The sequence below is a fragment of the Oratosquilla oratoria genome, chromosome 27, assembly GCF_046742065.1.
Source record: "Oratosquilla oratoria isolate Oo_2021 chromosome 27, ASM4674206v1, whole genome shotgun sequence".
Lineage (NCBI taxonomy): Eukaryota > Metazoa > Arthropoda > Malacostraca > Stomatopoda > Squillidae > Oratosquilla > Oratosquilla oratoria.
The window spans coordinates 8,967,840-8,981,121 of record NC_134803.1 but is presented as its reverse complement, the minus strand read 5'-3'; the positions used below and the strand labels follow the sequence as shown (position 1 = coordinate 8,981,121).

At 43.1% G+C, this 13,282-nt stretch overlaps 1 protein-coding gene across 2 annotated transcripts in view; it reads right to left on the bottom strand.

Annotated features, from left to right (window-relative positions):
* LOC143039884 (periodic tryptophan protein 2 homolog) overlaps positions 1–13,282 on the bottom strand; it is a 132,593-nt gene that overhangs the window by 61,859 nt on the left and 57,452 nt on the right. For both annotated transcript variants that reach the window (XM_076210203.1, XM_076210204.1), the window contains 3 exons: positions 7,840–7,956; positions 615–692; positions 88–208 (listed from right to left, as the gene is read on the bottom strand). In XM_076210203.1, the coding sequence (XP_076066318.1) occupies positions 88–208; positions 615–692; positions 7,840–7,956 (316 nt within the window). The remainder of the gene's footprint in view (positions 1–87; positions 209–614; positions 693–7,839; positions 7,957–13,282) is intronic.

The following is a 13,282-nucleotide window of genomic DNA, read 5'->3' as shown; positions in this document are numbered from 1 at the left end:
AGGGAATGGTATCCTAGGTACTGGTAAATTTTCTAAAATACAATAGTTTTTATGTTCATAATCATGCATTACATTATATTATCTCACCATCAAGTGAAGAAGAGAGAACTGCCCTTCCACTTTGTGTGAAAGTCAGGCCTGTCACAGCACCAGTGTGTTCCGAGAATGTCACAAAGCAAAAGGATGACTGTGCAGACCAAAGTTTAACCTGAAAATTTAATAACATATATCACCCAATGAATAAAACGTACATGAGATATTCAAACATCTATATGCATCTGTGCAGAGTATCACACACTACATATCTATATCTTAAATCTGATAACGAGGCACAGATGGGATCAACTGAAACTAGCACAACATATCACACATTAGCATCTCTGTGTATTTCTCTTTGGTGAGATAGAGCGCCTGTGAGTCAGCAGAGTTGTTTATTTGGTTATCTGAATTATGGATGTTCATGTTAGAAAATGAGCATACCACTGCATGCTATGTAATGTACACAGTGTACATGTTTGTATATAGTGGTACATTTTCTAATTCCTAATACTTTCAAAAAAGTATATTATAAACTGGACTTCCTCAGTTATCTAGGTGAGTAAAGCAATACGCACCTTTCCATCTTCCCCTCCTGTGGCAATATGCTGTCCATCTGAGGAGTAAACAACTACTCTCATGTCACTATAGTGGCCCTGCAAATAAGAACATAGAAATCTATCTTTAGTTAACTGGATAGATATGAAGTATAATGGTTCAAAATGCAAAACATACAAAAAGGATCTCAAATTATAAATGTTATTTAGGGTGGGGGAAAAGAATACTGCCACCAAGAATTTCCACTTGGATCGTAAGATGCGAGAAGAAAGGGACGGGGATTAGGACTAGGCATCCTTCTCCTTGTAGCCCCACAGGGGACATTCCTAAAAGAAAAAGTAAAGGCATAAGAGGGTCTGGGAGTTTTCCGACCAGCACCCTAAGGTTTGGGTCTTTTAATGTGCGTGGATGTGGTATAGATGAGAGTAAAAGGGAAGAGATAGGTAGTATGTTTGTGAGAAGAAAGATGGATGTGTTGGCTTTGAGTGAAACTAAGTTGAAAGGGAAGGGTGAGTGTAAGTGGGAGGTTATCAGGAGTGAAGGTGAAACTGGGAAAGGAGATGTGGGTCTTTGTAAGTACATATGGGCCTGGCAGTGAGAAAAGTGTAGAAGAAAGGGAGGCCTTTTGGATAGATTTAAATGAATGCATAGAGGATTTAGGGAGAAATGTCAATGTAATAGTACTGGGAGACCTTAATGCTAGGGTAGGAAATGGTCCGATTGATGGAGTGGTTGGAAAATGTGGAGTTCCAGGAAAGAATCGTAGTGGAGAGTTGATGGTGGAAATGTGTCTAGAAAGAGAGTTGATGATAGCAAATAGAGTGTTTCAGAAGAAAGTCAAGCATAAGTACACATGGGAGAGGTTGGTGGATGGAAGGGTGGTAGATAAGGCATTAATGGATTATGTAGTGGTAAATAGGATTATGATAGGAAGAGTTAAGGATGTACATGTGCTAAGGGGAGAGGGTGGGGGTATATCAGATAATGTTTTGGTGGAAGGTAAGTTGAGAGTGGAGGATAGATGGAGAAAGAGGAAAGGGACAAAAGGAAGGGAGGTGCTTAGAGTGAACTCTTTAAATGAAAAGGAAAAGGAGAAGGAGTACAAGAAGAAGCTGAAGGAGTGGAAGGGAGTGAAGGATAGAGTAGAGCTAGGTGTGGAGGAGGAATGGGATGGTTCAAGGAGGGAGTCACAAAGTGTGCAAAGATAGTGTGTGGAACAAGAAGGACAGGAGGGAATAGAAGAAAGGGTAGTGAATGGTGGGATGAGGAAACAAAGAAGGTTGTAGAAGAGAAGAAGCGAGCTTTCACAGATTGGTTACAAAATAGGACGAGGGAGTCATATGAGAGGTACAAAGAAAAGAAAAGAGAAGTAAAGCATAAGGTAAAGGAGGCAAAGAGGAGAGCAGATGTGAAATGGGGTAAGAGTATGACAGAAAATTTTGAAAGTAATAAAAAGATGTTTTGGAAAGAAATTAAGAGAGGAAGAGGAGGCGAATCAAGTAGAGAAGAAAAGGTAAAAGGTGCAGATGGAGAGATGATAATGGAAGAGAAGTCAGTAAGGGGAAGATGGGCAGAATATTTTAGGGAGTTGCTAAATGTGAAGGAGGATAGGGAGGGAAAGATAGTTGCAGTGGGAAATGCTAAGAAAATGAGAGTGATGAGTGAGGAAAATGGAAGAGAAATAAGGAAGGATGAAGTGAAGGCAGTTGTTAAGATGATGAAAGCAGGTAAGGCACCTGGTCTGGATGGATGCCATGCAGAATGTCTAAAAAAAAGGAGGTACAGTGATGGTGGACTGGCTGGTGAGATTAATTAATGTTTGCTGGAGAGAGGGTAGAGTGCCGGAGGACTGAAGGAGTGCCTGTATAGTTCCACTTTACAAGGGAAAAGGGGACAAGTGTGTATGTAGTAGTTTCAGAGGGATTAGCTTGTTAAGTGTAGTTGGGAAGGCTTATGGGAGGATCTTGATTGAGAGGATTAGGAGAGGAAAAGAGGGAGTAATTGGTGAGGAACAGTGTGGATTTAGGATGGGTAGAGGTTGTGTAGATCAGATCTTTGTGGTAAGATAGATATGTGAGAAAGCTATAGGAAAGGGGAAGGATATTTTTTGGGCTTGTATGGACCTGGAAAAGGCTTACTACAGGGTAGACAGAAAGGCACTGTGGGAGGTTATGCAGATATAAGGGATAGGAGGAAAGCTTCTGGGAGCTGTCAAGAGTTTTTATGAGAGTAGTAGATCTTGTGTCAGGATTAGAAATGGAGAGAGTGAGTGGTTCGAGGTAAAGGTGGGACTTCGTCAAGGATGCGTTATGTCGCCCTGGCTGTTCAATTTATATATGGATGGGGTGGTGCGAGAGGTAAATGCAAGGGTAGTGGGTCAGGGATTGGAGGAACAGAGGGAGAGGAACAGAGGGAGTAATTGGTGAGGAACAGTGTGGATTTAGGATGAGTAGAGGTTGTGTAGATCATATCTTTGTGGTAAGACAGATATGTGAGGAAGCTATAGGAAAGGGGAAGGATGTTTTTTGGGCTTTTATGGATCTGGAAAAGGCTTATGATAGGGTAGACAGGAAGGCACTGTGGGAGGTTATGCAGATATATGGGATAGGAGGAAAGCTTCTAGGAGCTGTCAAGAGTTTTTATGAGAGTAGTAGAGCATGTGTCAGGATTGGAAATGGAGAGAGTGAGTGGTTCGAGGTAAAGGTGGGACTTCGTCAAGGATGCGTTATGTCACCCTGGCTGTTCAACTTATACATGGATGGGGTGGGGCGAGAGGTAAATGCAAGGGTAGTGGGTCAAGGATTGGAGATGGTTAAAGAAAATGGAGAAAAGTGGGAGGTGAGCCAGTTGTTGTTTGCGGACGACACTGCGCTTGTGGCAGGATCGGAGGAGGGATTGAGGAAGTTGGTGACAGAGTTTGGGAGAGTATGTGATAGAAGAAAGATGAAGATAAATGTGGGTAAAAGTAAGGTGATGAGATGTACAAGGGGTGAAAGTGGCAGTAGACTGGAAGTGAGCATTAAGGGAGAGCGACTGGAGGAAGTGGATAGTTTTAGATACTTGGGTGCAAATGTGGCAGGAAAAGGTGGAGTGAAGGTGGAGGTAGAATGTAGATTGAGAGAAGCGAGTAAATGCCTTGGTGTATTAAAGAGTGTAATGAGGAACAGACATTTGGGAATGGATGCTAAGAGGAGACTGTATGAAGGAGTGATTGTGCCAACAGCACTGTATGGGGCAGAAACATGGAACATAAGAGAAGAAGAGAGAAGGAGTTTGAATGTGTTTGACATGAGGTGTCTGAGAAGTATGATGGGGGTTACTAGGCTAGATAGAGTGAGAAATGAGGAGGTGAGGAGGAGAACAGGGGTGGAAAAGGAGCTGGGACATAGGGTTGATGAGAGAATATTAGGATGGTTTGGACACATGGAAAGAATGAGTGAAGAAAGATTAGTAAAAGAGGTATGGAAGGCAGATGTGGAGGGAGTGAACATAAGGGGACGTCCTAGGATGAGGTGGATGGATGGGGTGAAGGGGGCTTTGGGGAAGAGGGGAATGTCTGTTGAGGAAGGATGGGAGAGGACAGAAGACAGGGGTGAATGGAGAACGGTTGTAACTGGATGATGTTGTGATTGCATGAGGTGGAATGGGCGGGGGGGATGAGGGCTGAGGTAGTATGTGTGAGCAAAATTTGACGCAGCCCGAAGGGATTTCTCCCCGTCCTCTCCTTTTATGCAATGGGGAGACGGAGAGGGGGGGTCACCGATTTAATGAAGCAGCCTTGCTATGGATGTGCTGTGTCTTGCGACACTGCTTCTGACCCAGGGCAGTGGACAAGGTGCAGGGATGACTCATCATCCAGGAGGTGCTCAAATAAGAGGGAGGGTGGAGGGGTGTGGAGTGTATTCAGGGATGGAATGGGTGGAAATGATTTTATGCCTTTCCCTTTTTGGCTACCTCCCTTGTAAGGGGGAAAAAGCCTTGGTATATGTATGTATGGATCTGGAAAAGGCTTACGATAGGGTAGACAGAAAGGCACTGTGGGAGGTTATGCAGATATATGGGATAGAAGGAAAGCTTCTAGGAGCTGTCAAGAGTTTTTATGAGAGTAGTAGAGCATGTGTCAGGATTAGAAATGGAGAGAGTGAGGGGTTCGAGGTAAAGGTGGGACTTCGTCAAGGATGCGTTATGTCGCCCTGGCTGTTCAATTTATATATGGATGGGGTGGTGCGAGAGGTAAATGCAAGGGTAGTGGGTCAAGGATTGGAGATGGTTAAAGAAAATGGAGAAAAGTGGGAGGTGAGCCAGTTGTTGTTTGCGGTCGACAATGCAATTGTGGCAGGATCGGAGGAGGGATTGACAAAGTTGGTGACAGAGTTTGGGAGAGTATGTGATAGAAGAAAGATGAAGATAAATGTGGGTAAAAGTAAGGTGATGAGATGTACAAGGGGTGAAAGTGGCAGTAGACTGGAAGTGAGCATTAAGGGAGAGCGACTGGAGGAAGTGGATAGTTTTAGATACTTGGGTGCAAATGTGGCAGGAAAAGGTGGAGTGAAGGTGGAGGTAGAATGTAGATTGAGAGAAGCGTGTAAATGCCTTGTTGGATTAAAGAGTGTAATGTGGAATAGACATTTGGGAATGGATGCTAAGAGGAGACTGTATGAAGGAGTGATTGTGCCAACAGCACTGTATGGGGCAGAAACATGGAACATAAGAGAAGAAGAGAGGAGTTTGAATGTGTTTGACATGAGGTGTCTGAGAAGTATGATGGGGGTTACTAGGCTGGATAGAGTGAGAAATGAGGAGGTGAGGAGGAGAACAGGGGTGGAAAGGGAGTTGTTGTTGTTGTTGTTGTTGTCGTTCCCTAGACTGTCTGTCCGAGCAGTCCCGTCTCCCCAAGGAATGCCACAGTCGAAACTGGGTTTTCCCACAAATCCTTTATAGAGTGTATGTTGTGTTGTTTGCGTGCATGATTGTGTATAATGCAGTCTTCCATTATGTGTTGTATGGTATGGGGTGAAGTGTTACATCCTGGGCAGCTGTTCACAATGCGGTAATCCAGCCTCTTCTGGTAGCTTAGAAGTGCTGGGTGGTGGCCGCATCGCAGTCTGGCCAAGTGGACTCTGTCCTTTCATGGGAGAGAGGATTCAGAAGGGTGGATATCAGGGAAACTGGCATGCAGCAGTGTGTTGTCTTTCAGTGTGTTAATGGAGTGGTGAGTGATATGATTATGAATATGTTTCCGGAGGCTGGTATTTGGTGGTTGTGGAGGAAGAGAGTATTTGTGCGTAATAAAGGTCTTTGGGTGTTGTTTTAATGTTTCTTGGTGTGTGTGGGTGTTCTGCTATGTAGTGTAGCGGGTGTGATGTGTTTGTGGTGGCTGCGGCAAGTGTTTGTGTGCCTCTCATGTCGAGGTGGTCCTTGACTTTGAGGACTTTTGTTTCATGGTGTAAATGGTCTGTTGGTGTTGTATTTGTGCAGCCTGTAATTGTTTTTAGGGCTTTGTTTTGTATGATTTGAAGGGTGTTGTGTTGTGTCTCACTGAGATTAGGAGCCCATGCAGGACTTGCATAATTCAACACTGAGCGTATGCATTGTTTGTATATTGTTATATTAGTTTCTTTGTTTTGTCCAAATGTCGTTCCAGTGATTGACTTAAGTGCGTTAAGTCTAGGTGTGCATTTGTTTTTTATGTTTGTGATGTGTTGTTTGAAAGACATGGATGTATCGTATGTTACACCAAGAATTTTCGGTGTGTTTGTGTGTGGTATTAGAGTGTTGTTGATGTAGAGATGAGGTATGTATTTGTGTTCTATTGTCCAGTTGGTGAGAAGTGTTGCTGTAGATTTGGTTGGAGCTATTTTGAGTCTGTTTGTGATGTGGAAAGGGAGTTGGGAGATCGGGTTGATGAAAGAGTATTAGGATGGTTTGGACACATGGAAAGAATGAGTGAAGAAAGATTAGTAAAAGAGGTATGGAAGGCAGATGTGGAGGGAGTGAACATGAGGGGACGTCCTAGGATGAGGTGGATGGATGGGGGTGAAGGGGGCTTTGGGGAAGAGGGGAATGTCTGTTGAGGAAGGATGGGAGAGGACAAAAGACAGGGGTGAATGGAGAATGGTTGTATATGGATGATGTTGTGATGCATGAGGTGGAATGGGCAGGGGGATGGGGGGGTGAGGTAGTATGTGTGAGCAAAATTTGACACAGCCCGAAGGGTTTTCTCCCTGTCTTCTCCTTTTATGCATGGAGGGACGGAGAGAGGGGGTCGCCGATTTAATGAGGTGGCCTTGCTGTGGATGTGCTGTCTTGCGACACTGCTTCTGACCCAGGGCAGTGGTCAAGGTGCAGGGATGACCCATCATCCAGGAGGTGCTAAGATAAGAGGGAGGGTGGAGGGGTGTGGAGTGTATTCAGGGATGGAATGGGTGGGAATGATTTTATGCCTTTTCCTTTTTGGCTACCTCCCTTGTAAGGGGGAAAAAGCCTTGGTATATATATGTAGAAAGAATCCAAAGAGCAACGACAAAAATGGCATTAACACTTTCAAAATTGATATATGAATGAAGACTGCCTAAACTGGCACTACCAACCCTGGAACAAAGAGAAAGAGGAGATCTATTCGCCATTTACAAAATCATGAAAGGCATGGAAGTCCTTGACAAAGACTTATCAAAGAGGGATAAAAGAAAAACAAGAAGACATGAAATGAAACTCAAAAAGGATCTGGGAAAAGAAAGAAAGAAAGAATGAAAGAAGAAGAAGAAAAAAAAAAAAAAAAAAATCCACACAGTGGTGGATGTCTGGAACAAAGTGGACAAAACAATGTGTGCAAAAACCATACAAGAATTTATTAACAAACTAGAGGCTGAGAGATAAAAAGATGGGTCACTACGATCATAGCTCCCCTTCTCGTATAACACAGCTAGGTCAATACATATAGATTCAAAAAACTATTAAGAAAACTTGAAACCATAGGAGAGATACAAGGTAAACTACTGAAATGGATGGAGAACATTTTGCATGGACAGTTATAGAAGAGACCTGAAAAAGAGCTTTCCACAGAGTGGTGGATGTATGGAACATATTAAATGAAACAACAGTGTGTGCAAAAACAATACAAGAATTTAAGAGCAAAGTAGGTATGGAGAGATACAAAGATGGGACACCACAAGATTAGCTCCCATTCCTGTAAGATACAACTAGGTAAATACAATCTTAAAGTAAATCAAGGTAATATAGGCTTACCTGTTGCTTTAAAACATATGATTCACTCTGCCATTCCCAGACCAAGAGCTGCCCCAGGGAAGAACTGCCAAGTGCAACCCAATCTCCGGTTGAACTAACACTAACACTTGTAATAGTCTGAAATTATGAAAGAAGAAAATTATATATACATACATATATACATATACCAAGGGCTTTTCCCTCCTTACAAGGGAGGTAGCCAAAAGTCAAATACATAAATACACTCCCACTCATTTCATCCCCACACACTCCACTCCCATTCACCACCCTTCCCTTCTTTTCTTGGCTCCTCCTGGATGATGGATCATCCCTGCAGCTTGCCCACTATCCTGGGTTAGAAGTAAAGCAACAAGACACAGCAAGGGTGCTTCATTTAATTGGCAATCCTCCCCTCTCCATCCCCTCATGCAGAAAAAGAGAAAGACAGGGAGAAACCCCTTCAGGCTATGTCAGAATATCATTCATACATAACCCCTAACCCCCACCCACTCACTTCCATGCATCACAGCATCATCCATACACAACTACTCTCCACTCATCCCTATCTTCTGTCTTCTTTCCTTCCTTACCAGACATCCCCCTCTTTCCCAATGCCCCTTTTACCCCATCCATCCATCTCATCCTTGGTTACCCCCTTATGTTTACTCCCTTCACCTCTCCCTTTCACACTTCTTTTACTAATCTTTCTTCACTCATTCTTTCCATATGTCAAAACCATCCAAATAATCTTTCCTCAACCCTATCTACCAACTCCATTTTCCACCCCTATTCCCCCTCCTCAACTCATTTTTCACTCTATCCAGCCTAGTAACCCCTACCATATTTCACAGGAATTTCATCTCAAACACATTTAAACTCTTCCTCTTCTCCTCTCGTGTTCCATGTTTCTGCTCCATATAGTGCTGTTGGCAATCATCCTTTCATACAATCTCCTCTTACCATTAATTCTCAAATGTCTATTTCTCATTACAGTTTTTAATCCACCAAGGCATTTACTTGCTTCTCTCAATCTACATTCTATCTCCACCTCCACTGTTCCCTTTCCTGCCACATTTGCCCCAAAATATCTAAAGTTATCCACTTCCTCCACCTTCTCTCTCTTAACACTCATTTCCAATTTGCTGCCATCCTCTCCCCTTGTACATCTCATCACCTTACTTTTACCTACATTTATCTTCAACTTCCTTCTTTCACACACCTTCCCAAACTCAGTCACTAACTTCCTTAATCCCTCCTTTGATCCTGCTACAAGTGCAGTGCTGTCAGCAAACAACAACAGTTTATCTCCCATTTTTCTCCATTTTAACAATCTCCAATCCCCTGCCTGTTACCCTTGCATTTACCTCTTGCACTACCCCATTCATGTATAAATTGAACAGCCATGGCAACACGACATATCCCTGGGGAAGTCCCACCTTTTCCTCAAACCACTCATTTTTTCCATTTCTAAGTCTAACACAGGCTCTATTATTGTAAAAACTCTTGACTCCTCTTAACAACTTTCCTTCTATCCAATATATCTGCATAACCTCCCACAGTGTCTTCCTGTCTACCCTGTCATAAATCTTTTCCAAATCCATAAAGTATGTGCAAAAACAGTGTGTGCATAAACAATACAATAGTGTGTGCAAAAACAATACAATAATTTAAGAACAAATTAGATATGGCGAGATACAGAGACGGGACACCGAGCGTAGCTCCCCTTCCCGTAAGATACAACTAGGTAAATAAATATATGGATGAAGATGTGGAATGTTACATAAGCTTCTTTGCAGATGATGCTAATTTGCTGAAGAAAGTGAATACTAAAAACAGATTGTGAATCACTACAGAGAGACCTAAACGTTTAGAAATTGAGCCAAAAGTGGGAATTAGACTTCAACATTAAGAAATGTAGCATTATGGAGTTCAGGGAAAAAAAAAAAAAAAAAAAAAATCAGGACAATATAAAATTGGAACAAAGGAAGTAAAGAAGGTGGGATCTGAAAAAGACCTGGGAGTAATTATCTCAAATGGCATGTTCCCTGATAAACAGATAAACAAAGTTGTTGGAGAATCATACAGCTTCCTAAGATCAATAAAGGTGGTTTTTACCTATTTAGATGAAGAATAGGTTAAAAAAAATACTAGTCACACTAATAAGACCTAGACTAGAGTATGTTGTAACTCTATGGTCACCCAGTACCAAAAAGAATATACATTAGGCCCTCAACATTTGCGAGGGTTTGGGGATCGAGAACCTCATGAATGTTTGGTGTGCATATTACATGTACACATACATACATACATATACCAAGGCATTTTCCCCCTTACAAGGGAGGTAGCCAAAAAGGAAAAGGCATAAAATCATTCCTATCCATTCCATCCCTGAATACACTCCACACCCCTCCACTCTCCCTCTCATCTTAGCACCTCCCGGATGATGGGTCATCCCTGCACCTTGTACACTGCCCTGGGTCACAAGCAGTGTCGCAAGACACAGCACATCCACAGCAAGGCCGCTTTATTAAATCGGCGACCCCCCCCCCTCTCCGTCCCCCCATGCATAAAAGGAGAAGACGGGGAGAAATCCCTTCGGGCTGCGTCAACTTTTGCTCACACATACTACCTCACCCCCATACCCCGCCCATTCCACCTCATGCATCACATCATCATCCATATACAACCATTCTCCATTCACCCGTCTTCTGTCCTCTCCCGTCCTTCCTCAACAGACATTTCCCTCTTCCCCAAAGCCCCCTTCACCCCATCCAACCACCTCACCCTAGGACGTCCCTTCATGTTCACTCCCTCCACATCTGCCTTCCATATCTCTTTTACTAGTCTTTCTTCACTCATTCTTTCCATGTGTCCAAACCATCCTAATACTCTTTCATCAACTCTATCTCCCAACCCCCTTTTCCACCCCTGTTCTCCTCCTCACCTCATTTCTCACTCTATCTAGCCTAGTAACTCCCATCATACTTCTCAGACACCTCATCTCAAACAAATTCAAACTCCTTCTCTCTTCCTCTCTTATATTCCATGTTTCTGCCCCATACAGTACTGTTGCCACAATCACTCCTTCATACAGTCTCCTCTTAGCATCCATTTCCAAATGTCTATTCCTCATTACACTTTTTAATCCAACAAGGCATTTACTCGCTTCTCTCAATCTACATTCTACCTCCAACTTCACTCCACATTTTCCTGCCACATTTGCACCCAAGTATCTAAAACTATCCACTTCCTCCAGTCGCTCTCCCTTAATGCTCACTTCCAGACTACTGCCACTTTCACCCCTTGTACATCTCATCACCTTACTTTTACCCACATTTATCTTCAGCTTTCTTCTATCACACACTGTCCCAAACTCTGTCACCAACTTCCTCAATCCCTCCTCCGATCCTGCCACAAGCGCAGTGTCGTCCGCAAACAACAGTTGGCTCACCTCCCACTTTTCTCCATTTTCTTTAACCATCTCCAATCCCTGACCCACTAACCTTGCATTCACCTCTCGCACTACCCCATCCATGTATAAGTTGAACAGCCAGGGCGACATAACACATCCTTGACAAAATCCCACCTTTACCTCGAACCACTCACTCTCTCCATTTCTAATCCTGACACAAGATCAACTACTCCCATAAAAACTCTTGACAGCTCCCAGAAGCTTTCCTCCTATCCCGTATATCTGCATAACCTCCCACAGTGCCTTTCTGTCTACCCTGTATTAAGCCTTTTCCAGGTCCATACAAGCCCAAAAAACATCCTTCCCCTTTCCTATAGCTTTCTCACATATCTATCTTACCACAAAGATCTGATCTACACAACCTCTACCCATCCTAAATCCACACTGTTCCTCACCAATTACTCCCTCTTTTCCTCTCCTAATCCTCTCAATCAAGATCCTCCCATAAGCCTTCCCAACTACACTTAACAAGCTAATCCCTCTGAAACTACTACATACACACTTGTCCCCTTTTCCCTTGTAAAGTGGAACTATACAGGCACTCCTTCAGTCCTCCGGCACTCTACCCTCTCTCCAGCAAACATTAATTAATCTCACCAGCCAGTCCACCATCACTGTACCTCCTTTTTTTTTAGACATTCTGCATGGCATCCATCCAGACCAGGTGCCTTACCTGCTTTCATCATCTTAACAACTGCCTTCACTTCATCCTTCCTTATTTCTCTTCCATTTTCCTCACTCATCACTCTCATTTTCTTAGCATTTCCCACTGCAACTATCTTTCCCTCCCTATCCTCCTTCACATTTAGCAACTCCCTAAAATATTCTGCCCATCTTCCCCTTACTGACTTCTCTTCCATTATCATCTCTCCATCTGCACCTTTTACCTTTTCTTCTCTACTTGATTCGCCTCCTCTTCCTCTCTTAATTCCTTTCCAAAACATCTTTTTATTACTTTCAAAATTTTCTGTCATACTCTTACCCCATTTCACATCTGCTCTCCTCTTTGCCTCCTTTACCTTATGCTTTACTTCTCTTTTCTTTTCTTTGTACCTCTCATATGACTCCCTCGTCCTATTTTGTAACCAATCTGTGAAAGCTCGCTTCTTCTCTTCTACAACCTTCTTTGTTTCCTCATCCCACCATTCACTACCCTTTCTTCTATTCCCTCCTGTCCTTCTTGTTCCACACACTATCTTTGCACACTTTGTGACTCCCTCCTTGAACCATCCCCATTCCTCCTCCACACCTAGCTCTACTCTATCCTTCACTCCCTCCCACTCCTCCTTCAGCTTCTTCTTGTACTCCTTCTCCTTTTCCTCTTCATTTAAAGAGTTCACTCTAAGCACCTCCCTACCTTTTGTCCCTTTCCTCTTCCTCCATCTATCCTCCACTCTCAACTTGCCTTCCACCAAAAAATGATCTGATATTCCCCCACCCTCTCCCCTTAGCACATGTACATCCTTAACTCTTCCTATCATAATCCTATTTACCACTACATAGTCCATTAATGCTCTATCTACCACCCTTCCATCCACCACCCTCTCTCATGTGTACTTATGCTTGACTTTCTTCTGAAACACTCTATTTGCTATCATTAACTCTCTAGACACATTTCCACCATCAACTCTCCACTACGATTCTTTCCTGGAACTCCACATTTCCCAACCACTCCATGAATTGGATCATTTCCTACCCTAGCATTAAGGCCTCCCAGTACTATTACATTGATATTTCTCCCTAAATCCTCTATGCACTCATTTAAATCTATCCAAAAAGCCTCCCTTTCTTCTATGCTCTTCTCACTGCCAGGCCCATATGCACTTACAAAAACCCACATCTCCATTCCCAGTTTCACCTTCATCCACATTATCCTTGAGGAAACCTCCTTCCACTCCACTACACGTTTACCTATCTCTTCACTTACTTGTATAGCCACCCCTTCCCTCCCTTGCCCTCTCTTCACTCCTGATAACCTCCCACTTACACCCG